We start from the raw sequence: 27036 nt of genomic DNA on the forward strand, positions 1-27036 counted from the left end.
GGCGGTAACCAACTTTTATATTCCATTGTTAACATTTATTTGATTGTTTACAAATTACCCCGAGTCTCAATAAATTACCAACTTTGGAAACTATAACTTACCCGCGTGGTAAATATTTACCGATTCTCATACGAAATTATCAACCTTGATTTAAGAGTAGTGACATATCTTTATCAATTAAGTTACCACCTAGTTTTAGATTAACTCTTATTATAGCTACTTGCCGACGCCTAATTGATCACTTTTGAATGAACTTACCAATTTTTCCGGAAGTTAGCAACTCTTATATTAAATTACCAACTTCCTTTGAGTTACCTACCAACTTTTTTTTTCCAACCAACAATTATTTGATTGATTTTGATTTACCAACTTTTGTTGATCTTACCCACTCTTATATGAAACTAACAAGATGCCTTTGCACTGCGTGGGTCTAAGACTATATTTTGTTATTATTCTAAATGTGGACATCGAAAATGAATTTTTCCGAAAGAAAAAAGTAATATGCAGAAAATTATAACAAAATAAATATTTACATCAATCGAATTCTTAGAGTCTACGTGGAGCTTTATTTAAGGTGGATATGAATCCATCATGTAGCTATATCATTCCATATAAGAAAACATAAGACATAAACTTGCGGTATCTATTAAATTATGACATAACTATATGCAACATTTGGAGCAAAAATATAATATGAGTCAATAAGGAAACATAAAAGCATAAAGTAAGAATGTCGATTCCCCTCTCGTGATAGCTTTCCTCCTTTGTCGAAATCTTCACCTTTGTGCCATCGATTTGGTGTAGAAAAAGGCAGCAAGCTATTTGAGTAGAATCTTCTTGAAAGGAGAATGAATTACAGATAATTAGAGGCGATTTCTTCAATATCATATATTTCAGTTTCTTTTTTTTTAAATAAATATTCTCTTTCATCTTTTTGAGAATCAAAAATGTCTATCTTTTTGTTTTGTTACTCGTCATACATGATTATGTATCACAAAGAGAGTTATTCGATATCTTGCGAAAATATGCAAATATTCAACTGGCAATCTTAAAGAAATTCGCAATAGTTTTTTTTTTCTTAAGAATGCATATCTACAATTCCCTTGAGTTATTATCAAAATAAGAACATTTACATATTGCTTCCTTTCTAGTGCAACATTGCAAACAATTGGTTGTTAGTACATTTACATCTATTGATGTTTAAAATTGAATATTGTTTCCAACTTTGTAAAATTCAGTTTGGTTGTATCATGATCATCCATTAAACGAAAATGTTATATTCTACCTATAACTCACATCAGGCATGAATATTACCAAGGAAATCATCTAATGCTAGTTAAATAAATTAGAAAGTACTCGTCTAGTGATCTGGTCTATCTCTCACGAGTACTATACTGTTCATGGAACAAGAAACAATTCTTGAAAGGCATGACGAAAGAACGAGGAACAACTGTCAGAAAAGACAAGAATTTAACCTAGAATCCTAACAATACATACAAACAATCCCCAGTTCCACCCAAAACAAATTGCGAAGATTCGCTTCGCTAACGAACTAGCCTAGAAAGGGACATATTAATGGAGAATACATGCTAAGCGTTATTACTCGAAGTTCACTTCACGGCAATCCTCATGAAGAAAAAATTTAGTCAACTAACGGCCCAAAAAGCTCTTCGTAACAGCTTCAACGTTCTCTTGAATTCAACCAAGACCAATATCACTCTCTGGCGAACTCCTATGACCAACTAGCATACACCAATTCCATATTCTATATAAATGCTTCACAGGGCTTGGGAAAGATTCACAAATTACCATATATTCTCAAACGAACCAACATACACAAAACCAAAGATCCAGAAGAACCGCTGAGAGAGAAGCGAATGGCCACCATAGCAGCTGAAACGATGCTTCGGTGTGTCTTTGATGGAAGCTTGTTAGTAAATGAAGTGGAGATTGAGCGTAGGCCATACCACCGTAATTGCGGTTGTGCGCTGCACAAGTTGAAAGGAAGTCGTTCGACCGCTTGCGTCCATCATAACAACATATCATTTTCCCGGAAGGAGTTATCAGCCAATTGCTCTTTGTGTGCAGCAGCTTCCAAGTTCTCTCCTCAGTCTTGCGTTGTGAGTGGTTCTCTGTCCGCAGCAAGGACAGCAAATGACATAAAAACGCATCATCAAGTAGATGATAGGTATATATTAAAGGGATTGGACAGGAAAGAAGAAAAAAGGGTTAGAAACAGGGAAGCTAAGCTTTGTGTTCTTTCTTATTTCTTTTCTTTAAGTGCTCCTCAAGGTAAAGAATCTCCAGAGGATAAACAGCACAAGCTTCTCTGCTAAATTCATCCTGTAAAATCTGCCGAGTTCTATTGGAAACGAATTCTTCTCTTTATATAATTACATGTGATAGAGAGTCAAATCTATCTACTTGACACATAAGTTAGCCAATTAGTAAACTTCCTTTTCAGTTTGCGGCAACAATGACAGTGGGACACTGTACTAAATAGCTAGTTTGATCTCATAAAGAAAAACAATTCCATGGAAGGTGACCTTAAAAATATGGTAACGCAAGAATTTGTCGGTGAATTTCAATAGGGAAATAGGCAAATAAAGAAAACATTGGAGAGGTCCACTGAAATAACTTCCCCGTTTATCTCCCTAAAATTATCAGATTGTCCTTTTTAACAGATAGACATTTCCGTTAACCCTCTTCTCCACATCGTCTTATTTCCTTTTGAAATTGCATTATCATGTGGTTCTCCAAAAGGAGAGATGGGTGACCGATTAATTTCGTAGTAAACCATCCGGATAAAGAAAAAGAAAGTCATTGAGAAAACAACCAAATTGCAAACGAATTTTAGAAGTTCGTAGGAAATTTGTTCCAAGATGAATACCTAAATAATTGAAGAAGCAAGATTTTTTACTTGACCAAGTTCATCATGTCTGATAAAGGACACGAGAAGTTACTGAAAAAAACCAATATTTGAGATGTGGTTCGACAAGAGAATAGCGATTCTCTTGCTGATGTTTACAAGGCATTGTTCTTAGAACAAGAGAATAGTATCCGAAGGTGGTTTTGGAAGGAAGTAAAATGCAACAAATACAGAGAGAGTCAGCATAGAGTCCTAGATATTCATACAAAAGACCATCAGTTTCATCATAACTAACATTTGTAAGCATTCACTTTGCCGACAAATTGGTCAAAGAAAGAGACATCCCTTTGGACGAATCTTGCTCGCAGCAACTAATTCTTGGGTTTTGGCTTTCGCTGGCCAATGCCATACAAGCGAAGAGAAGAAAACCTTCAGGCTCAAAAGCGTTTCTGTTTCTTGGGGACCAGTCTGATCCTCCAAAGTCAGCTCATGGCTAGCCAAGCCAAGCTGCTAGAGTTTCTTAAACTCCAAAGTTAGCCCTACCAAAAGGCACTGGACGGTTAGGAATCAAGGCATCATTGCAATTTCAGCTGACAAACTGGCCAAGAGCACTAGAGAGAATAGTTTCGAACTCCTTAGAAATTCCACCAGCATAATTTTCTTTCTCTCGAGAACTCCTAATCCCAATGACCAAACATCAAGTTCTACTTCTATCACAATGCATCCAAAACCATGCAAAATATATGAGAATTTAAAGAAATATGTTGAAATATCCTGCATACTTTGACAATGACAACGATGTTTATATGTTCTTTATATACATGTGGCATTTCTCCACCTATTACCTTAAACTTTTGGGTTGGCCATTTTAATATGATATTAGAGATAAGTTCTGCCCCTTTTCGCCATTCATTTATGAGTAATCATCACATCACACAACTATATACGAAACTAAAAAAGAAAGAAGAAAGAAAAAGACTCAAATTTAGAGCAAGTTTTTACTCTTCTTTAACTGCATTCGCTGGATACATAATGAAAAGGACGCTGTCTCGGAATTACAAGGCATATAGAAGCCAATTCAGATCAATAAAATTTCATCTGAATTTTTTGTTAAATAGTTCCAGAGCATGCACTGCCGTGTGAATTTGTCATGATGTCAAACTAGAGTGCGATTGCTATTATGGGACAGTACAGTGCACATAAAAAGTATATTTTAGTGAACTACTGCTGCTCAAAGTTATCAAGCAATTAGGATCCCATGCTTTGACATAGTTTATTACCAATCATTTCTTATTTTCTTTTTAGTAATGAGAATTAACCCTTTCACTAAGCTCTCGTAGCGGACCGCAACGCCTATACTGCAAGTTGTTGAAGCAAATATCAGGTATGTGGGAATTTGATGTTCGTCGAATAACTACTTACTTCGAGGATCACTTATGACATCATTTTCATTCTTATCAAGTTCATCCAGTTCACAGGCAAAAGCCCCTTTTTCAAAGAGAGGAGAACGGGTTATCATTAGAACATCGTTCAATATGGAAACGTTGGGTGCTTTTTTCTATAAATGTGTGTAATCACCACAAAAGAATTACAAGAACAAAGATGCAATCGCATGGAGCGGTTGCTCCTCTGCAGAAACTTTCCGTAAAAATTTGTGTGGCAATGAAAATCCTTCCCATTTGGCAAGAAGAGTTCACACATTGCATCAGTTAGCCATTCATCACAAACAGACGATGCACGAGCAAATCTACATTAAAAAATAAAAGACTTTTTTTAACTTTGTTGGGAGCGGGCAGAAGAAGTCTGATATCTACACTCGGGGGGAGCGCCAAGGAGGAGCCCAAGTTCATGCCCGTCAATATATCTAGTTGGACCCACCTTCACTCAAAAGTTTAAGCCAATGAGTTATGGGCTAACTACTGCTCAACGCCACATCAATTTTCCGATATGAGATTTCTCTAACACAACTCAGTGCATCCTAATAATCTCCCCCTCACATGTGAACTCAATGTTAGATCTGCTCCCCCTTAATTCAGGTGTATCCTTTTGGCCCAACTTCATCCTTATTGGCATGCGTTGCTACACCACATTGCCCGCCTGCCCAAAAACCGTAACCATAAGCTCTAATACCATTTGTTGGGAGCTCGCAGCAGAAGTCCAATACTTACACTCGGGGAGATCGCCAAGAGGGAGCCCAAGTTCGAGCCCATCAATATTTTTAGTTGGACTTACTTTCACTAAAAAATTTAAGCCAATGAGTTATGGGCTAATTTTTTACATATTCACTGCTCATCACCACATCAATTCTCCGATGTGGAATTTCTCTAATACAACTCACTCACACATGCATTCTAACAACCTTATATCTTTGAAAACAGTATATTAGCAGCCCACCTCCCAATGCATTCGATTAGAATCTCCCTTCTCATGGTAACTTTCATGTTCACATGGATAACAGAATGAAGGAAACTCTGTAGAAAGTGATGAAAGACAAGCAGCACAAACTCTAGAAAATGGAAGGTAATTAGCATCCATCGTCCAGACTCCATCTTACAAGAACAAGGAACAGTTGTTTTGAAATAACCTAACCCATAAAATTTCTTCCTCGTCAAATGTAAACATCAAAGGCTAGATCCACTTGTTCATACCAAACATTGTCCTTCAAGCATAAACAAACATTTGTTAAGATCCAATGCTTAAAGAATCATAATACCCACTTTGGAAAAATCTATACTATGACCTAAACTACAAATACAAATTTCAAAAGCCAAGCCAAGCCAAGCCAAGCCAAGCCAAGACATCTTCCCTCTTTCTGTAAGGAATCACAGCATCCCTAGGGAATTGCGAACTAGTTAACTAACTTGACAAGAACACCACATAACACGAATCTTGGCAATTCTAAAATCAAAAAGCTTTTTCTCGAGAACATCCATCCTCTCTAAGTTATGCTATTTCCAAATAACTGAATGGCTGCTAGAAAATGACAAAGTTGTAAACCCAACATGCATACAAAACTCAGCCATTGTAATACATACCATAAAAAGTTTCTATGGATTCACTTGGCTAACGAAATAATCAAAGGAGATGTTGCTCTTCGGAGAAGTCTAAGCCAATACCAGAATCTACATATTGAAAATGAAGTACAAATCATGTTAAATTATATTTTGAGTTTGAGCCCATGTATTAGGTGAAGTGATAAACGAAGTTTGACAAATTCTCCCGCACACGGGTTTATGTAAGTCAAAGAAAGAGGAAAGTTGAAGAGTCCGTGTACATGTCTCTCACGACCATTCTTCCTCCACCTCATTGAATGCATGCACATAACCATGTGCGTGCATGCATGCCCGTGATAATTGGAGGGCGCCCCTACCGCTTCAGAAATTTGTCTTGTGGGCTTCCGTTATCCTTTGTTCATAATCGAAGAAAGAGGGAAGGCAGAAGCTATGCTCATTGCCCTACGTCAGTGCATGATGCTCATGCGCACATGCCATCATTAATTGCATGGAGGCGCACGGTTTCAGAAGGTGGGTGCCGCCGTTGACATTTATTTTCTCCATTTGTGGAGTCCACATTTGTCTTGTTCCCTTCCCATGCTCCTATAAAGGAGGACCGCAGAGGATGTCGTGCAGCAAGCGAGAAGGGAGAGCTCAAGAGTTTGAGAGGTGAGAGCTCCGAGAGATTTGTGCGTGAGTTGGGTCCATCGAGTTGAGTTGTTAAACATTGTGGGTATTAGGTTAGGACCGGAAAACACTCGAGCTCGTGAGCGTGTATAATCTTATAATTCTTCGATTTATTAGTGAAATATTTGCTGGCTCTTCCGGTGGACGTGGGTTTTCACATTCGGACCGAACCACAGAAATTCCTTATGTCCATTATTTCTCTATTGATTTCTATAGCCCCTAACACAATTGCAAATTTACAATCTGCTTCCGCCGGGCCGTCGATTTCAACAAACCACGTGCCAGCCAAGCCAAGCTGACATTGGAAGCCATATTAAGGTCTCTCTCTCTCTCTCTCTCTCTCTCTCTCTCTCTCTCTCTCATAGCTAGGAATAAAAAAACCCTCGTAAAATCCGTTCTTAGCTAACTAATCAGACAAGAACGCTCGAAGCAAAATTAAGACATTTCTTGTATTCTACCAAAAACCGAGGTCTCTTTTCTGGAGAACTCCCACAGTTGTTAACGTCCATCTCTTCCTACTCCTATTTATATGTTCCCTTAGGCACTCAACTGATTGACAACAAAAAACTTTAGACACAAAATCGTCTTGAGCTCAAATTGCCAATCCATAAGAGGAAGCGCGGTGGAACTCTAGAAGGAAGAAAGAGAAGAGAATGGCCACCATAGCAGCTGAGACAATGCTTCAGTGTGTCGTAGATAGAAGCTTATCAATGAATGATGTGGAGGTCGAGCGGAGGCCGTACCATCGCAATTGCGGGTGTGCACTTCACAAGTTAAAAGGCGACCGCCCAACTGCTTGCTCTCATCATAAAAACATGTCATTCCTGAAGAGAGAGTTATCCGGTAATTGCTCTGTCCATGGCAGCTTCCAAGTTCTCTTCTCATTCTTCCCTGTTGAACGGTTCTTCCATCAGTAGCAAGGACAGCACATGACAGTGAGTTAGCTTTGTCGACTAGACAGTAGGCATGCAGAGGAGGCATGATACAGCTGGAGTAGAACAGGAAGGTCAGAAACAGAGGATCTGTACATTCTTGTTTTGACCCTTAAAGTGCTCCTTGAGGGAACAAAACTTCGGAGGATTGATAGCACCGGCTTCTTCTCCTAGAGAACTCCCAAGGCTTCACTAACATTCACAGCTCAGTTAGCCCTATATAAATCTTTAGTGAATAATGCAGACATTTGAGTTCACTAAAGGAACCTGTACTGACAGAAAAAGAGAAGGGAAGGAGGAAGAATAGGCTGAGGATGTCCACTATAGCAGCTGAAACGACTCTACGGTGTGTCCTTGATGGAAGCTTGTCGTTGAATGACACGCAGATCGAGCAAAGGCCTTATCACCGTAACTGCAATTGTGCTCTGCACAAAGCAAAGGGCAGTCCTTCCGGCTGCTCTCGACACAGCAAGATATCTTTCGCCAAGAAAGAGTGGTGGGCAGATTCATCTTTGTCAATGGCAACTCGCAAGGTCTCTCCTCAATCTTCCTTTTCGGTCAAAGGTAGAGAAAACTCTAACCAAGCAGCTTCCTCATGATCCATAATAGGGGCACCATGACTGCTGGATGCAATTAGATGGAGGAAAAGAACTAGCAGAAACATAGGAAATCAGAGGCGAGAGGCAATCCTTCATTTGTTCCCTCAAGTTAACAAAAGTATGGGAGGATAGATAACAGTCGTTTCTTCTAAATTCAACCCTGTACGTTCAATTGATCTCTCTAGGCAGTATCAGAAAAATCAGTCAAAATCTGTATCTTATGCCCCGACTCCAAGGAAGTCCAGCCACTGCCAGGGACATCAGCAGAGATGACAGCACCATAATTTATTGAAAGTTGTAAGCTTGACGCATCTTTGCCAGTAATTATGATGGGAGTTGTTTTTGAAAATAATGCCAAGAATATAGGGCTCGTTTGTTAACGCTTCAATTTTTCTGTTCTTTTGTTCTTTTATTCTCCGGAATAAAAAAAGAACATAAATCCGTTTGGTAAGTTTAGCTAGTGTTTCTATTTCCCAAAATAGAAAATTGTTTCAAAGAATAGATTTGGAACATAAATAAGAAGTAGAAAAAAGTAGCTTCTTGTTCCCAGGAACAATTTATAGAACAAGTGTTTCTTTATGTTGAAATATTTAAATAATAAACCACGCTTTCAGCTAACTACTTAAGTTTTTAGAATAGTCGACAGTGGTTCCATCAAAATCTCACATGGTATCAGAACTGAAAGCCCTGAGTTCAAATCTTACTAGACCTCATTTGCCTCCCTAATTAAATTTCTACGCTTAGTACTAGGCAAATGACCAGACTAAGCATGAGGGGGAGTGTTGAAATATTTAAATAATAAATCACGTTTTTATCTAACAGCTTAAGTTTTTAGAACAGTCGGCAGTGCTCCCATCAAAATCTCACACTTTCTTCTCTTCTTCCTCCTCTTCTAATCGCTAGTCGCCGACGCCGCCGCCGCCGAAAGAAGAAGAGAGGGACAAAAGAAAAGAAAAAAAAAGAGAAAAATCTCAACAAATTATTAAAAAATTAAAAGAAATTTTACGTCACAAAAAAAATTGTGGGTCATACCAAATGCATTCCTATTCTTTTTCTATTCCGGGAATAGAAATTTTGTGTAGTTGCCAAACACGTTCTTTTACTTAGAAATTGTTCCAAGGAATAGAAATAGAAAAGAGCTATTTGTGAAAAGAAATTGTTCTTGGGAATAGAAATGTTATCAAACGCACCCTAAGTATCGGACCTATAGAAAACTACTTGTCTAGACTCCTCATAGTGCTTTGGGCATGCTACTAGACTTGCAATCGGATCTGATTGTTGGTATATAATATATTATTTTTTATATTGAGCATCAATATGTCCTCAAAATATCAGAAAAAAATTAAAAAGAAAGGTTAACAAAAAAGTTTAGGAGGTTATATTGGCCATTCAATAGGCCAGGAAACCCGTTTTAAGTGATTGGTGAGAAAAAAAGAGATGATCGCAGATGAATGTACTCAAATTAGTAATTTTCATATGACAAAAAAAATAGTGCGATTTTCCACTTTATGTATTTGTGGTCCACAACCACAATCATGTGATTAATTAGGAGTAAGCATAGTCTAGGTTGGGCCGGTCCACCCCTTAACCCTGGGACCAACCTGCACAATGTTGGTCCTCAATTTTTGGGACCGAGGACCGACTCTATTGAGCCTGGGACCGAGGACCGGACCAACCCAATGGGTTCGGTCCGGTTCCAGGATCAACCTGGGATCAACATATAATTTTTTTGTTTCATTTTTTGTATTACCTAAAAAAGCAAATCTACTATTTCAAATTACATATCCATCGACAATGCGGTGTTGAGCAACCAAATTATAAATACCAATACATATTCAACAAATTTAAGATGAGGCAACAATAGAAATTTCACACTTACTAATACAGGTTAATTAGCAAAGTTTTAGGGATCGCCGATGGAACCGGTGATTTGTATTCTTCTGGTTTACTCGGCGATGAGCGAGGTCAGCGTCGAGCGTCAAGCGAGGCGAGCGTGGAGGAGTGAGCGAGGCAAGCATTAAGCGGTGAGAGGCCAGAGGTGAGTGGGGCAAGTTTCGAGTGGCGAGCGGAGCGAAGTTGCTCACGAGCGAAGTTGTTTCTCTCGATTTTACTTGGCAAATAGAAGACTAAGAGGATAGAGAAGAAAGAAGAAAACAAGAGTACTAGAGGAGGAGGAGAGGACGTCGTTTGACGCCGTTTGAGTTAGGGTTTGCCCTTTAGAATAGATAAAAAAATATTATAAATAATATATTAGATATATAATATATAATATATCTAAAATTTATTTTATATATATAATATAAACAGTCAGGGTTGGTTAGGGTTGGATCAACCCTAAACTCTTAGGACCGAGGACCAACCTGCACAATGCTAATCTAGGGATCTCAGGACCAAGGACCGACCTAGTCCCCCTGGGAACCGGACCAAGATCGGCAGGGTTGGGCCGGTTCAGGGTCGGTCTAGGGTTGACCTTGGATCGATGCTCACCCCTATGATTTATTTAAAGTGTTATTTGGGAGAAAAATTAATGACAAAGGAAAATATTTTTCAGGAAAATATTTTTCTAGGAAAATGAATAGTTTTTTATTGTTTGGTGACATGTGACTAAGAACGTTTTCTGGTGTTTAGATTTTATTTGGAAAATGATTTTAATTTCAAGCAAAAAAATTCGAATTCTTATCTCGCTTTTTCCTTTTCTTTTTCCTTCTTCCTCCGCCAATCGCTGGAGTATAGGACTGAATGGAGCCTAAGTATAGGACCAAAGTACTCATACAAATTGTTGAAACCACATCCTGGCATTTTGTGAACAGAAAGATCTATTTATAATCTAGAACAGAGTAAAGCAATGAAGAGCTTCACATATATGGGACTACGGCTATGTGCAAAGTCCAGTGCAATTTTGCTACACATGACGCAAGCCAGAGAACGCAATTGTTCGAAGAATACGAAAACAAGAAAAATCAACAAACAAAAAGAAAGCAGAATAAGGATTGGTTACGCCCAATTCATACGGTTTCCTCATTCAACTTGTGTCTGGGAAAGCGAAAGGAAGAAAACTTTTCTTCAGGTGCTAATTGAAGTTAGTAGACCCCTAATTCCCAAGTCTCTCCCTGTAGAAGCTCCATGTCTAGGAATGAAGAAGTTCCTTGAAAAACTCGATTTTGGTTAACTAACTGCACAAGAACTCGTTGAAGCAAAATTTTTGAAGAAGTTTTACGAATGCTTCCCAGAGAGTGCGAAAAAGATTTCGCAACATTTAGCAGGGAATACATTTTCTGGAATTTTGGCAGCACGCATTTATCGGATTGTTGAAGGTTTTGCTTTACCTTACTTCTCGTTTCTACTTGCATCTTTTACAAATTACAGCCCCTCTTTTGTTTGCAGCGGAAGTAAAGCGCGAGTGCCAAAACTTGGCACAGGGGACATTTAAGTGCCAAAAGTTACGAGGTACCATTTAGTGCCACTTTTTGAGAAAATTGGGACATTTCAGTGCCAACTTTGGCTAAGGCTCCTGGATCCCACGTGGCATTTTTTTAATAATTTAACTCGCCTATGTGGCTCGCCGGAGAGTTGAGTCAGCTTAGACTCACCCAAAACGACGTCATTTTGCCCTAATTCGATTCTTAATATAAAAATTAATTAAATTAAATTAAAAACTAAAATTAAAAAAATGGGGGATTGCAGAACTTGACGAGGGTTGTGCAAGCCCTCGCCACCGCCCCATCGTCGCCGAGAAGGGCCGGCGACGGTGGGGGGAGGGTCGGCCGGCATGACCCAGTCAACGCCGCCTGAGTGCGCGACTCAGGCTACGCTGCCTGGGTCGTGCGACCTCATGCGACGCCGCTCGGGTCGCGTGATCCAGGCGCCGCCGCCTGGGTTCACGCGACTCAAGCGTCGGTGGGGCGGTGGTGAGGGCTTGCACAGCCCTCGCTGAGTTCTACAATCCTCCTTTTTTTTTTAGTTTTAAATTAAATTAAATTAATATTTATATTAAAATTCGAATCCGAAGCAAAACGACGTCATTTTAGGCTAATCTAGCCACGTCAATGTGCAAAACGTCATTTTGCATTTGTCTTGCCGGAAAAATGCCACGTATGCAATTTGGCAGGATTTTCTTGCCGTTGGCACTCAACTGATCCATTTTGCTCCAATTTTGGCACTTAAGTGTACCTTTTGTAACTTTTGGCACCTAAGTGTCCCCCCGTGCCAAGTTTTGGCACTTGGGGGTCCGGCACTCTTGTTTGCCTGTGAAGTGACGCCGTCTCTCTTGTCCCTCTTAAGTTCGGACACGCATCACCTTTGGTCTCTTAATACGTGATTGGCGACTGCAATGCAAATATTCATTATCAGGTCACCTGTACTCGAGTGTGTTGTTGCTCAATGCTGAACTCTGCATTTGCCTACAACTATGATGCACAAATGCATTTGGAATCTGTAGAGGTGATTGGATTCCTATATGCTGATGTTTACAGTTTCACTACATCATTTTTAATATCAAGTTAAGTATTTGCTGATGAAGAACTTAATAACCAATGGACTTCCCAACTGTTGAAGCCTTCCACTTATCCAAACAACCACTTACTATTACTATGGAATGGAGAAAAGTTCAGTATCATGGATCATAAACAGAAAGGAGTGTTGAAAATTCTGTAATCACCTCAAGATAATCTTCCTGTTCATTGAGATATAGCTCTTATGAGTTGCTCCCAACAAGGATATTCGGGTAGGAATTCATGGAACTTCCAATGAGTTGCATCCCCAGAAATCACATACCTTCTCCCAGAGATGTCTAAATCTTCCAAGTTTATCTCCAATGACTAGAATCTTGCAATTCGAAGCATCTAATTTCTTTACATTCTTCGAATTAGAAAGATTTGGTAACCTTTCCAACACTTAACTTTGTTAACAACAGCTGACACGTCTAAAATTTCGTCTGGCCCGAATGGACAGCAGTAAATTTGTAACGCCATTGGTAAATTCTTCATAATTCTATCAGCTGGTCAAATATATGGACGTAATAATGCCATTCATTTCCGATGAGCTGACTTGTTCTGGCAGATTTGGACTGTGAGATCATATGATCTAATGATTCGAAGCGCGAGATTAATAACCTTGGTGCTCTTCATCCTTCTTTGATCTTATTCATTAAAACTTATAGTGACGTTGACATTTTTTTAAATTCAAGTTGTTGAAAGAAACCATATTTTGGCAGTGATCAGCTATAAGAGAAGGAAACTATGTATGCTAAAAAATCGAGATGATTTTTATGCCCTGGTTGTTTAAAGATTGATACATGGATATTGAGGCAAATGATGCACATTGATGTCTAGTTGAGTTTATGACATGATTTGACGCTAGTATTACATGGAAAGCTATTATGATAACAATGTCTCTAAAAATGCTAGGAAATTTTGTAAGGTTATGAGCATATTTCATGAATAAAAGCACGGTATGCATTGCCAGTGAACGCGACAGGACAGATAACTTGCTCAAGCTTGTTGTGGATGACGGACTCTGGCATGATGAGGCTCCATCACAGGTGACTGGTGAAGCCCTTCCACAAATCTGGACCTCTAAAGCTCAAGAAAACATCGTAATTGCATCCTAGTGAAGAAGCAGGATCATTTGATGAAGTGGTTATCGGTTCCTCGGCAAAACTGTTTGGTTTTGGTCTTCTTTTCTTACACATGAACACAAAAAGCAAGACTAATGCAAAAGGCACCAGGATAGAAAGAAGTCACATTGTCTATTCCTCCATTTTCTCTAACCTACTCACCTCCACCAGATGATCAAGAAAAGATTCGATGCCAAAAAAGCTAATTCTTTCCTCTCTATTCTAAATCATCAGTCCCGTGCTTCGGATTTAAAACAGGAATCCTCCATTTCGACTGTTCAACGGGTGGAAAAAAGTCAAAGTCCGGGGCGGAGGCACTAATAGTTCATTGGTTTCTTCTCTCTTTCCAGCTCAAGACATTCTTTTTTCAGAGTCTTCGAGTTCACATGCTCATTGGTCAGTTAACTAATAAATCATTGACTATACACAATTTTTTTGGATGTTTTTCTGTGAATCTCATCCTTAAAACACGGAATTATCGGGGTAAGTAAAGTCAAACATCTAGAGTTGCCACAGCATGAGGAATTGTTCAAGTAAACACTGTAAAACTAGTGCCGCTATATCTTTAGATCTCATTAGTAATGACCATAGATGGATTTCTTTTTCTTTTTTGTAACATGGGGGGTCGGATCTTTTCACTTAAGACATCCATGTATGTATGCGAACCTCTCAGTCATGCATCGATTAAGGATCTGCCTCATCCAAAATGCTTGACCACAGAACCGGCCCCCCGGATTAGATTCAGAGATATTCACTTTAACATAATACGAAGGATGACTCAATCCCACGCATCCCAAAAAGAGTAACTCCTGTCCATTGCTAATTTGATGAATGATTTATGAGGGGATTTTTCCAAAGTGCACTGATGGTTGTCTAGAAGATCTACAGTTGACTAATTGAGTCACACTGTCATCCCTAGATGAATGTACTACATGATAATGCATAAAATCAACAATATGCAAGTTGTTGCTGGCAACGGAAAAACACTTCGATGTTTAGAATGCAAAAGCAATCCCAAGAGACAAGTACAGAAAAAAAAAATTCAATGCAATAGTTGCTGATGCATGGGTTACTGATCAATGAAGCAGACTTGGGAGTTGGTCTTTGGAACTGACTGTTGCAAGTCATACAGACATGATAGAAACAAGTAAACTGCAGCTGGTCATTTTACTGGACCAATTATAGGGAACAAAAAACTACAGCTAGTCAAATCACATGGCAAAAGAAGAAAGAACATCACCATTTTCGTGATGGGAAAAGACAAAGGAGTATTTTGGGGTGGCCAAGAACATAGGGACTGTGAATGGTAACTCAAAATACGATTCAGTTCTTAACGTTGAACAGGGGAAAAAGGTCAGGTCATGGTACAGAAGCAAAAAGACAGTTGCAACTTCCAAATCACCTCAAAACAATCTGACCTGGATTCTCGTAGTCAAATAGATTGAACAATGAACATACTTGGAGTGTTCTGCTAGGTAATTCCGGGGGTTTCAGCAAGTTGCATCCAGAGAAATCCACTACGCTTAAGAATCTCAAACCTCCAAGCCCCTGGAGCTCCGTTAGTTTCCCACAATGTCGTACTTTTAGATCTCCCAAGAGTTCTAAACCTGACAAATCTGGTAAGTTCTCAAGCATCTCGCACCAAGAAATGTCAATAGATTTTAAGGATCTCGCTCCGTCAAGCCCTGGAACCTCCATAAGTTGCGGACATTTCTTCACTGTCAAGTATTCTAAATCTTCAAATTCCGAAAGATCCGGAAGGTTTACAATTGATTTGCATTGTTCAATGCATAATGTTTTGCATGAAGAGAATTCCTCAAGTGCTTGGATATCACGGATCTTCTCACAGCCATTGATGCACAGATATTTCAAGGTTCCAGGGCATGGTAGATCTGGTAATCTTTCCAGAGAACTACAGCCGGAGAGATCCAATTCTTCCAAGTGTTCAGCATTATGAAGGCCTGTTATTTCAACTAGCTTCAGGCAACTCCCAGCTTTTATTTCCTTCAGACCCTTTAAGTTTGAAAAGTCCGGTAAACTCTCAATGGAATGACACCCGCAGATGTTTAGTTTTTCCAAGTATTCCCATCTACCAAGGCTCTGAATACCAACCAGATTCTCACAATATTCAGCATCAAACTCTTTTAGAAATTTCAAGTTCGAAAGATCCGGTAATGTTTCTAATGCTGTACAACCCGATAAGATGATTGATCTTAATGACACTAAACGTCCGAGGCCCTCTAGCTTATATAGCTTGTCACAATATCTTGCTGTCAAAGCAGTTAGGCACACAAGTTCTTCAAGCCCTTTGATTTCTATTAACTGAGAGCACTGGCTGAGACACAATTCTGATAAGCGTTTCAAATTTGACAAATCTGGAAATCTCTCCAAATTTTGACCTTGACTGACTTTGAGCTTCAATAGACTTGAGGGAAGATCTGGAAGCCAATCAATTTTATCACAAAGCCCAATGTGGAATTCAGCAAGTTGAGACAAGGTCTCCATCGTAGTTAAGGCACCCAAATCCTTGACTTCCATTGACAAGTTTGTTAGATTGATTAGGTTGGCAATATCTGGGATTGTCTGACAAGTGAGACGTAGACTTGTTAAGCTCGAGGGAAGCTCTGGCAGAGATTGTAGCTCTTCGCATTTTTCTAAATCAAGCTCTAGGAGACAAGACAGCTTGTGAATGCTTTTTGGCAAAATGGAAATGCAGGTCTTTCCTAACCGAAGGACTCGCAGTGAAGATAAATCCCCTACCTCACTAGGGATTTCTCCTTGCAGATATTTACACTCTGAGGCATCTAACTCTTCAAGCTTCTTCAACCTTCCAATGGTTGTAGGTAAAATTTCCAAGAAAATTTGACTCATGAGCAGAACTTTCAGATTGTCTAGATTCCCAATGGAGTGAGGTAGCTCCCTGATAGCTGAATCTGATAAACGCAGTTGGGTTAATGATGTCAACTTTCCAATGGAGTCGGGCAGTGTTTTCAATGATTTGCATCCCTGTAGCGACAATCTATGCAAGTTCTGGAGGGATCCTATGGAGCTGTCAATTTGAACCAATGATCTACAATTATGAGCAGAAACAATCTCAAGCTTCCTCATTCGACCTATGAACATGGGAATCTCTTTTATGGAACTGCCATCAACAAGAAGCTCCCTCAAGTTTGTTAGTCTCCCCATTTCTTTAGGTAGCTCCTTGAGTTTGTCACATCCCCTCAGACTTAAGGATTCGAGGTTCCTGATATTCCTGATAGAAGGATGAATTTTGACCAGATTAACACAATATTCAAGATTCAAGATCTCAAGATTCCGGAGAGCTGAGAAGTCAGGAGTTTCTGTCAAATTATTGCAGTGCAGAAGCTTCAAAACTTTGAGCTGGTTCGTGATCCACCACAAACAAAATATAGCAACATTAGCTCTTGAATTTATCATACACCTTGCAAAAGAAAAAAAAAAGATAGAGATTTACCTTCTGTAATCCATTGACATGGTGCCATGCGTCCCAGTGCTCTGTGAGACCACTGACTCTTACATTAAGAATAACCAAGTTCTCTGGATGAAAGTTTGTTGGGAAAAAAGACGTTGAACAGGCCATCCAATCAAGCCATCTTAATTTAGGAAGAAGGTCCTTGAAATCTCCTGTGACTTCTGTCTGCTGGATACGAAGGTACCTTAAGTTCGGCAGTTTTCTAAACTGCTCATTTGTTAAGCAGTATGGTTCAGAAAGGGAAGGGGAATACTTAAGATGGAGGGCCTCGATCTGATCCGTTCCCTGCAAGTGCCCAGAAACTGAGGAATAAGTGTACTGCGCAAGACCAAACGGAGGCTAATGAAAAGTGTGACACATTGTTCCATACGTAATATTTGGTATAATTGTACCTCCATCCAATTTATAACAGAACTCTAAGGATCATAAAAGCATTGATGCCAGGCATGTTCCATTACCACATATGGGAGCTCTTCAAATTAATCCAGTTCGACCGCTTTCTAGTTTAACTGGCTTTTCTGGTTTTGATCGATTTTCTCACAGGGGATCAAACAGAATAGAGCACATAACCAATAACCGGTTGAACCAATTGTGTGCGATTGTGTCATGTAGCAACCTGAGATATTATCCTGCTGAATCAGACAATGTCTAAACATGAATATACAAGTTAGGCTGGATGTCTACGTTTTCATTTTTGGGGTATGACACAGACACGATTTGATATGAATAGCTTGACCCCATATCAGCGGTACCGTGCCCAAGCTGATGGTGTCACAAACTTGCTAATTCTCCCCACAACCTTTTTTATGGTTTTTAACTAGATATATGAGACTCCACACTTTTAGGGCACTTTTATAGCCTAAAAGAGGTAAGTAAAAAGTAGATAGCAGAAAACATTGTACCTGATTTCTCTCGAGCACTTTCAAAGCTTCCTCATGAATCCATAATCTACTGCATTCACTTGGCTTGACAGAGTTTTCCTTAAAAACAATACTTCTACCAAGATCTCTCAATTGATCATGCATCCATAGCCGATTTCCCCTATTGCCGTGGACAATTTTGACAAGGGACATGAGACTCAACAATTCTAGTCCCAAGTTTGGAGAAAAGCCACAGTCATCCCACATATAAATTGGAAGTCTTGGATCTGTTCCATTGAAAAAACATGCAATGTCGAGAAATATTTGCTTCACGTCATTGGTTAGCGCATCGTAACTTATCTTCAGCTTCTCTTCAACCTTCTCATAAAGCACTTCTCTCAACCTCTTTAATGTGTCTTTCCACGCTGCTTTGCTTTTATCGCACAAGAGTGATCCAATAACCTCAAGAGCTAACGGGAGCTGCCCAGTAGTTGAGACAATATCACGACAAAGATCGTTGAAGGCAGGAGGAGGGAAGTCACGTCGAAAGGCATGTCTACAAAATAGAACCATAGAATTTTCTTCGTCCAATCCCATAAGTTCATATGCCCAGCATGACGGCTCAAACTGATTAAGAATAGCCTTATCTCTAGTTGTAATGACGATCCTACTTCCAGAGCCAAAAAGCCCATGCCCTCCCACAAGTGCATCTAACTGATCTTTCTCACTCACATTGTCAAGAAAAATGAGAACTCTTTTGCCTCCAAATCTAGAACTGATGATATTGATTCCGTGGTCTCTGTTAGAAACTTCGTGGGGGCTTCCCTTAAGAACTTCAGAGATCAATTCCTTCTGCAAGTGCACAATTCCCTCACGTGATTCCGTTTCTCGGATATCTTCTAAGAAGCCGTGGCGCTCAAATTGGCTTGACAGTTCGTTGTAGATGATTTTGGCAAGAGTTGTTTTACCAGCACCACCCATTCCATGAATTCCAAGTATCCGAGTATCTTCAAATTTAGTATCTACCATAGTCATAATTTTTTTTACATGAATGTCCACTCCCACCAAGTGTTTAGGGGTCACTAACTTATAAGCATTCTTTAACTCGCTCAAAACCTTCACAACAACCCATTTTATGAGCTCTGCCTCATTCCTGTCAAAATAGTTTTATGATTGAGATCATGAACAAATATCAAGAGTAAAACTTACTAGAATAAACGCAGATAATAAGCACCAAGATGAATTGGCAAATTGATAATGGTCAATAGTCTAAACAACTAATGTACTTTGCCATAAAATAATCAGCTTTTCGAATTACCCATTAGCAATATTTTCGGATACCAGTCCTTTCGAGGATCCAACTTCTTTGAGTGCTTGTCTCCATTCCTGGACATCGCTATCCTCGAAACGCCGCTTCGTGTATGAATTGAAGACATCTCCAAAGGTTCCTTTGAGCCATTTCACATCTGCGGGCTCTACTTTATAGAATATGGGCAAGATCACTTGTTTCTTCTCTTTCTTGCACTCGAGCATCCGAACGAGCTCAGAAAGGCACCATTTACTGGAAGCATAGGATTCCGAGAGAACCGGGATCGAGATCTTACTGTTGTCGATGGCCCGGAAAAGCTGCGGCCCAATCTCCTCTCCTAGAGGAAGCTCGTCATCGTCTCTGAACACGCGAACTCCCGCTTCTTGGAGTCGCTCGTAGAGGTGGCTTGTGAAGCCCTTGCGAGAGTCTGGACCTCTAAAGCTTAAGAACACATCATAATCCCATCCCGGTGATGCATCCGATGAAACTGGGGACTCGGAAACCGGCTTCTTTACGACAGTGATTGCTGTACTGTTCATCTTTAGAAATTCTAAGAGGATGAAAACTGAAAGCAAGACTAATCGGATGTGAAACCACTGCAAAAGAATGACAGATCTGAGGATACAGATTTTTTCTCTTTTTATAATGTAATCTCGTTTTAAATTTAATGGAGGGAAACGAGTCAAGGTCCTCACTCGAGGTGTCCCATCAGAGATGGAAAAAACATCAGGAGTAGGTGGTTTAACGTGGACAGGTCACTTATTGAGATACTCGTGAAAAACACGCGTTGATTCCACCTCCACATATATCAACTAATTTACTGAAATAAACCACCGGCGTTTGCCCCTTCTCATCCCTTTCCACATGGAAAGACATGAAAAGTGGAGGTGGGGGTTCAAATCCCCACTGTTTTTAGACGGATTGAGATAAGGACGATTTAATTTTAGGTGTGGATTTTAACTTCCATGTCATGTAAGGAGACATGACAAAAATTTAAGAGTGAAAGTTAGAATAGGAATAGAGTAAGACCGACCAAAAAGACTAATTTACTGAAATACACATGTAAGTTAGATTAAAAAATCTCATATTTAAAAATTATTATGATATAGAGTAGTTAATAATTTTATTTAGTCCATAATTCATTAGGGAAGGTGTTCAATCTCAAAAATACTATTTTTAAATGTTCAATCTAGTCTCTAAATTTTTAATTTGTTTAATCTAATATTTGAACTTTCCATAATAAAATCAAATCGATCCTTCAGTATCTATCACAAGTTTTCATAATTACACTATCACCCATATTTTATAATGTCTTTTTCATTTCAATCAATTTCCTAAAGTAACAGGAAAAGATGCTATCTTTTTGTTGCCTTTTTACTTTTAAAATCTTTTAAATATTACTATAGTCTCATTTAAGTATATTTTAACTTATAATCTCTATAATACTAAGTGTTTTTATAAGAAAGTTTAATAACAATAATAATATATCTATACTTTACTAATCTAAATATTGTTCTTAATTTTTCATATAAATAAAAATTTCAAGTTTTTGTGTTTCGTTTTTCCTTAATGAAATTAAGTTATTGTACATTAGGAAATTAAAATAACAGGAATATCAACCTGATACAACTCTAAATGAGATTCTACTTTCATTATTAAAGATATCATAAGCTAAAATATATTTAAATGGAACTATCGTAATATTTATAAAGACAAAAAATGCAAAGAAAGTAACAAAAAGAAAGCCATATTTTATGTTGATTTAAGAAATGGATTAAAAATGAAAAGTTCTTTTAAAATTTGGTTAATAGTATAATTATGAAAACTTTTGACTTTTCTATTGAAAATTGAGGGACTAGATTGAACAGATTAAAAATTTAAGAATTATATTGCACATTGAAGAATAGTTCAAGGACCATAAGTTTAATGATGACATTGTACACTAAGCCAAACTCGACCTAAGAGGTGTTCATTTATCATTTGCTCATGCTTTCTTTGAAACTCTTTGTCCCTCCAAGTATTCCTCTACAGCCTTTTCAAGGGTGGACTTTGCTCAGGGCTTGTGAGCCTTGAGTCAACGTGCTAATTTTTTGTCACGCCCCGGACCCCACCAAGCCCGCTACATCCCGTCCATGGTCGAATTGAACGCGACGTCCCAGGACGCGTCGCCGACCCAAACGAACTATGCAAGCGGAAGCAAAATAAAACAACCCAGATAACTAATATGATGACGAAAGGATAGCGCAAAACAATAATTCCAAAACATCATAAAGTTCTTCCCCGGCGTCGCCTCGTCCAGGTACTCGCCGGGATAGCCCAATCGCAGTTGTCGTTGCCGTCGCCCGAGCGTCCCGGGCCGTGGCCGAGCTCACCTAGCCGCTACCCAACCAGCCCGAGCTTGCCCAGGCCGTGGCCGGACTGCCCCGGGCTGTGGCCGTGTGCCGAGTCGTGGCCGAGCCCCGCGCCCGTCGCACCCTCGTCGTTACTGTTCACCCGACCCGTTTTGAGCCCGTGCGAGTTTTTCCCGGGCCAAATTGAAGTAAGTGACCTCCTAATCCTTATTTAGGACTATGGGTATTTTTAGACTTGTTTAGGACGTGATTAGTACCGGTTTAAGGGCCAAACGTGGATTATGGTCAATATTCGTATGTGTGTTTTTGTTAAATTAAATTGTGATAATTGTGGGGCTTAATTAGTGGTTAATTATAGTGGGTTAAGTATCCGTATTGTCGTGGCGTGTATGGGAAATTTACGTGTGATTGTGGCCGGCTTGAATGTCGGAATCGTGAACTTGTGAATTGGAATTGGGATGATTGTGGGTGCATGTTTGTGGCTATTGTCGGTGGGTCAATGATTGGCTTATCGTGGCATTTGTGAGTGGAATTGATAGTTGAATGTGACCGACTTGAAGGTCGGGTTGGTGGAATATTGTGATGAGCATGCCTTGAGTTCGATTGGTACGACTTGTGTGAATGGCGAATTGTGTGGTGATGCATGTGCATGAGAAAAGCCCGGATTGATCGGAGGGCTGCCAACCTGAGGCGTGGTTACGCGGGTGTGGCGAGAAAGGCATGACCAGACCTGAGGCGTAGGTTACGCGGGTCATTGGAAGGGGAAAAATGTCCTGAGGCTTGGTTACGCGGGACCGAGCCCGGCGTGATCTAAGGGCTGAGCCTAAGGCGCAGTGGCGCGGGTTGTGAGATTAGGCATGAGGCGCAGTGGCGCGGGCAGTGTGAGAGGACCTGGGAGGTCGTGGAAAGTTGTTCGACCACGCATGCGAGTTGAGTGTGATTGAATTGATTGAACTGATTGGACTGGCTGATTGAATGTGTGATTGAATTGGTTGGATTGATTGAGTGCCAGTGTGGTTGGCGTTTGATTGATTGTGATATGTTATTAAGTTAGTATTATTGTCTTGTCGCGTTTAACTAACGTGCAGAGCATGCGTTTGATGGCGAGGTAAGTATATTGACGTGAATTCTCTGTGTTGAGGGTTAGATTGCTTGTACGACTTGTCTGGGTACGCATTGGCCTACGTAGGGTTTAGGGTGTTGCTTATTGAGACTCATTCTCACGGTTATTATATAACCACTTTCAGATCCGCGACCGTGATCGATTCGGAGATACCGCCAGAGTACTACAGGGATTGAAGGATAGATCAAATTTACCCTGTCTTTTGAGTACCTTTTTGTAGAGGAGATAAGCTTGTCAACCACCGCCCCCTTTTGAAAAGCGTGGTTTGAAATTAGTAGCCCAGGTTATCGTTCTGTAATAGTGACTACTTTATGATGTTTTGGAATTATTGTTTTGCACTATCCTTTCGTCATCATATTAGTTGTCTGGGTTGTTTTATTTCGCTTCCGCTTGCATAGTTCGTTTGGGTCGACGACGCGTCCTGGGACATCGCGTTCCGGGCGCTTTCCGAGAAGTACTTGCCATTGAAGGTCTCAGTGAAGATGGCCCAGTTCATAGCAGTACCAGTGGGGAATACTTGACCTCTGGTGGCCCTCCACCAATTGCTTGCATTGCTCTGAAGCTGGTAGACTGCTAATGTTACCTTCTCTTCCTCAGTGCATCCCAGCACTTCGAAGGCCTTCTCTAGCTCTTCCATCCACCTTGGGGCGGCCTCAGGATCGCCTCTCCCATCAAACTTCGGGGGTTTCAACCTCAGAAACTGTTCTACTAGCTTGGACATTGGCCTGATCGCATTTACTTGCACTGGACCAGGATTTCCACCAATCACATTATTCCCCTGGCCTCCATTATCCCCAACAATTTCACTGGCAGCTGTAGCGGCAACATTAGCACTTCGTTCCCCCGTCTGACTACCCGATAATATTCCCGCATCCTCTAGTGCCCTCCACATTTCATCCACCATGGGGTCCCCTATTAGTCCAGCTAGCGGGACTACGCGACCTCGACCTCGACCTCTACCTCGACCTCGACTGCTCATCTTACCGATTCTCACAAACGCTCACCTGCTAAGTTCCACGTAGGAATTAAAAACCTAGGCCAACTATACCAGTCTAAAGCCCTAGGCAGTGAATCACAACAATAATTCACTAAGCAGACAGCCAATTACAAACAACACACAATCACAACCAACAGAGTTCGTGCACTTACCTCAAGTCCTGACGCACCTGCATCTCACATATTATTGCATAAAAATCACTCAGCAATCACAATCACACGGTCTGGGGTACGCATGGCACACGAGTCTCCCTAATTGGCTACCCCAAAGTCATCGCTCCTTATCACTCCAGGTTTCGACCAACTTGGATCGAGCTGACCTTGCTCTGATACCAAATCAACCGGGATGTCACGCCCCGGACCCCACCAAGCCCGCTACATCCCGTCCATGGTTGAATTGAACGCGACGTCCTAGGACGCGTCGCCGACCCAAACGAACTATGCAAGCGGAAGCGAAATAAAACAACCCAGACAACTAATATGATGACGAAAGGATAGCGCAAAACAATAATTCCAAAACATCATAAAGTAGTTACTATTACAGAACGATAACCTGGGCTACTAATTTCAAACCACGCTTTTCAAAAGAGGGCGGTGGTTGACAAGCTTATCTCCTCTACAAAAAGGTACTCAAAAGACAGGGTAAATTTGATCTATCCTTCAATCCCCTGTAGTACTCTGGCGGCATCTCCGAATCGATCACGGTCGCGGATCTGAAAGTGGTTATATAATAACCGTGAGAACGAGTCTCAATAAGCAACACCCTAAACCCTACGTAGGCCAATGCGTACCCAGACAAGTCGTACAAGTAATCTAACCCTCAACACAGAGAATTCACGTCAATGTACTGACCTCGCCATCAAACGCATGCTCTGCACGTTAGTTAAACGCGACAAGACAATAATACTAACTTAATAACATATCACAATCAATCAAACGCCAACCACACTGGCACTCAATCAATCCAACCAATTCAATCACACATTCAATCAGCCAGTCCAATCAGTTCAATCAATTCAATCACACTCAACTCGCATGCGTGGTCGAACAACTTTCCACGACCTCCCGGGTCCTCTCACCTTGCCCGCGCCACTCGCACCTCGGGCCCAATCTCACGGCCGCGCCCTTTGCGCCTCGGGCTCGGCCCTTAGATCAAGCCGGGCTCGGTCCCGCGTAACCACGCCTCAGGACATTTTTCCCCTTCCAATGACCCGCGTAACCTATGCCTCAGGTCTGGTCATGCCTTTCTCGCCACACCTGCGTAACCACGCTTCAGGTTAGCAGCCCTCCGATCAATCCGGGCTTTTCTCATGCACATGCATCACCACACAATTCGCCATTCACACAAGTCGTACCAATCGAACTCAAGGCATGCTCATCACAATATTCCACCAACCCGACCTTCAAGTCGGTCACATTCAGCTATCAATTCCACTCACAAATGCCACGATAAGCCAATCATTGACCCACCGACAATAGCCACAAACATGCACCCACAATCATCCCAATTCCAATTCACAAGTTCACGATTCCGACATTCAAGCCGGCCACAATCACACGTAAATTTCCCACACACGCCACGACAATACGGATACTTAACGCACCATAATTAACCATTAATTAAGCAACACAATTATCACAATTTAATTTAACAAAAACGCACATACGAATATTGACCATAATCCACGTTTGGCCCTTAAATCGGTACTAATCACGTCCTAAACAAGTCTAAAAATACCCATAGTCCTAAATAAGGATTAGGAGGTCACTTACTTCAATTTGGCCCGGGAAAAACTCACACGGGCTCAAAACGGGCCGGGTAAACAGTAACGACGAGGGTGTGACGGGCGCGGGGCTCGGCCACGGCTCGGCACACAGCCACGGCCCGGGGAAGTCCGGCCACAGCCTGGGCAAGCTCGGGCTGGTTGGGCAGCGGCAAGGTGAGCTCGGCCACGGCCCGGGACGCTCGGGAGACGGTGACGGCGACGACAACGGCGGTTGGGCTGTCCCGGCGAGTACGGCGGCTGCAAGGCTGAGCAAGGTCGCTGGGGGCTGGGTGGTGGCGGACAGAGTAGCGGCGGCTGGACGAGGCGACGCCGGGGAAGAGAAAAACAGGGGAGACGTCGGGGAGGAAGGAAAAAGCAGGGGAAAGGGGGGGCTGGTGGTGGCCAAGGGGCAGCTTGGAGGTGGAGATGACTGAGGGGAAAGACTGGGGGGCAGAGGCGGAGCGGCGGCGGCACGCGGCAGCGGCGAAGCTGGGAGCCCGAATAGGGGAAAGCAGGGGAAGAGAGAAACGGGGAAGAAGAGGTCGCGCGGCGGCGGAGGCGGCACGGACGGCGTCTCGGGTGGCCGGCGACGGAGGACGAGCAGCGAGGCGAGGCTGGCGACGCCGGACGCTTGCGGATGCGGCGGCAAGCTGCTTGCTCGCGTGCAACGCGGGGACCGGCGGCAGGCGCAGCAGGGCCGGCGGCGCGCGGCTCGGTCGGGCGACGGCGGCGCGAGGCGAGCGGCGGATGGTGGCTGGGCTGGTCCTGGTGAGCAGCAAGCAGGAGGCCAGAGCAGTCGCGGCCGGAAGAGAAGACCCACGGAGAAGAAGAAGAAGAGAGGAAGAAAAGAAAAGAAGAAGAAAGAAAGAAAAGGAAGAGAGAGAGAGGAGTGGATGGGTCTGACGGGGGGGGGGGGGGGGGGGGACAGACGTGCGAAGGAAAGGAAAGTGACCGGAGAGAGAGAGAAAGAGAGAGAGAGAAAAAATAAATAAACATTCAAATAATAATTGCGATCCGATGGCCTATAATTAAAACCGAAGGCGATCTACCGGTCCAAATTAATTCTAGAATATAATAAGGGACAAAGGCCAAATTAATGAAATCAAACTACATCGAGGGAGGTCTACTAGTCCAAATTTGCACCCGGTCAAAAATTCACTTTTCACATATCCCGGGCAATATCGAGGCTGGCCACAATAATATCGACACCGTCCAATTAAATTCGTCCCGAAACTCCGAGAAATTCGACACCAAAGTTTGGGCAATAAATAACGGCAAAATTCGATCGAATGCGATTCTAGCGAAATCTCAAATTTAAAACAATAACCGGGAGTGATCAGTTCCCGGATGAGATTTTACTATAAGCACATTGACGAATTACACGTTTTATAAATCCCAAAAATGGGTCGAAATTCGGAATGTCACATTTTTAGCTATAAGAGTA

General features: G+C 41.4%; 1 protein-coding gene across 1 annotated transcript; it reads right to left on the bottom strand.

Annotated features, from left to right (window-relative positions):
- Window positions 1-14724: 14724 nt before the first annotated feature.
- On the bottom strand, window positions 14725-19953 carry LOC115662294 (TMV resistance protein N-like). Its single transcript, XM_030584458.2, has 4 exons — window positions 19366-19953; window positions 18090-19200; window positions 17170-17472; window positions 14725-17075 (listed from the first exon to the last, which is right to left on the bottom strand). Exons 1-4 carry the CDS (start codon window positions 19893-19895, stop codon window positions 15093-15095), a joined length of 3927 nt encoding a protein of 1308 aa, XP_030440318.2. The 5' UTR covers window positions 19896-19953; the 3' UTR covers window positions 14725-15092.
- Between the last annotated feature and the right edge of the window lie 7083 nt (window positions 19954-27036).

This window comes from Syzygium oleosum, unplaced genomic scaffold (assembly GCF_021117445.2).
Source record: "Syzygium oleosum isolate NSW1041296 unplaced genomic scaffold, Sole_v2.1 Sole_v2.18, whole genome shotgun sequence".
NCBI classification, from domain to species: domain Eukaryota; kingdom Viridiplantae; phylum Streptophyta; class Magnoliopsida; order Myrtales; family Myrtaceae; genus Syzygium; species Syzygium oleosum.

Bases quoted from the DNA above. Each gene is read 5' to 3' on its own strand.
- LOC115662294 (XM_030584458.2), bottom strand. From the start codon at position 19,895: ATGAACAGTACAGCAATCACTGTCGTAAAGAAGCCGGTTTCCGAGTCC. The intron at 19,201-19,365 runs GTAATTCGAAAA...CTATTTTGACAG, and splicing joins TCCGAAAATATTGCTAATGG to GAATGAGGCAGAGCTCATAA. The intron at 17,473-18,089 runs GTACAATGTTTT...GGGCACTTGCAG, and splicing joins AAGTGCTCGAGAGAAATCAG to GGAACGGATCAGATCGAGGC.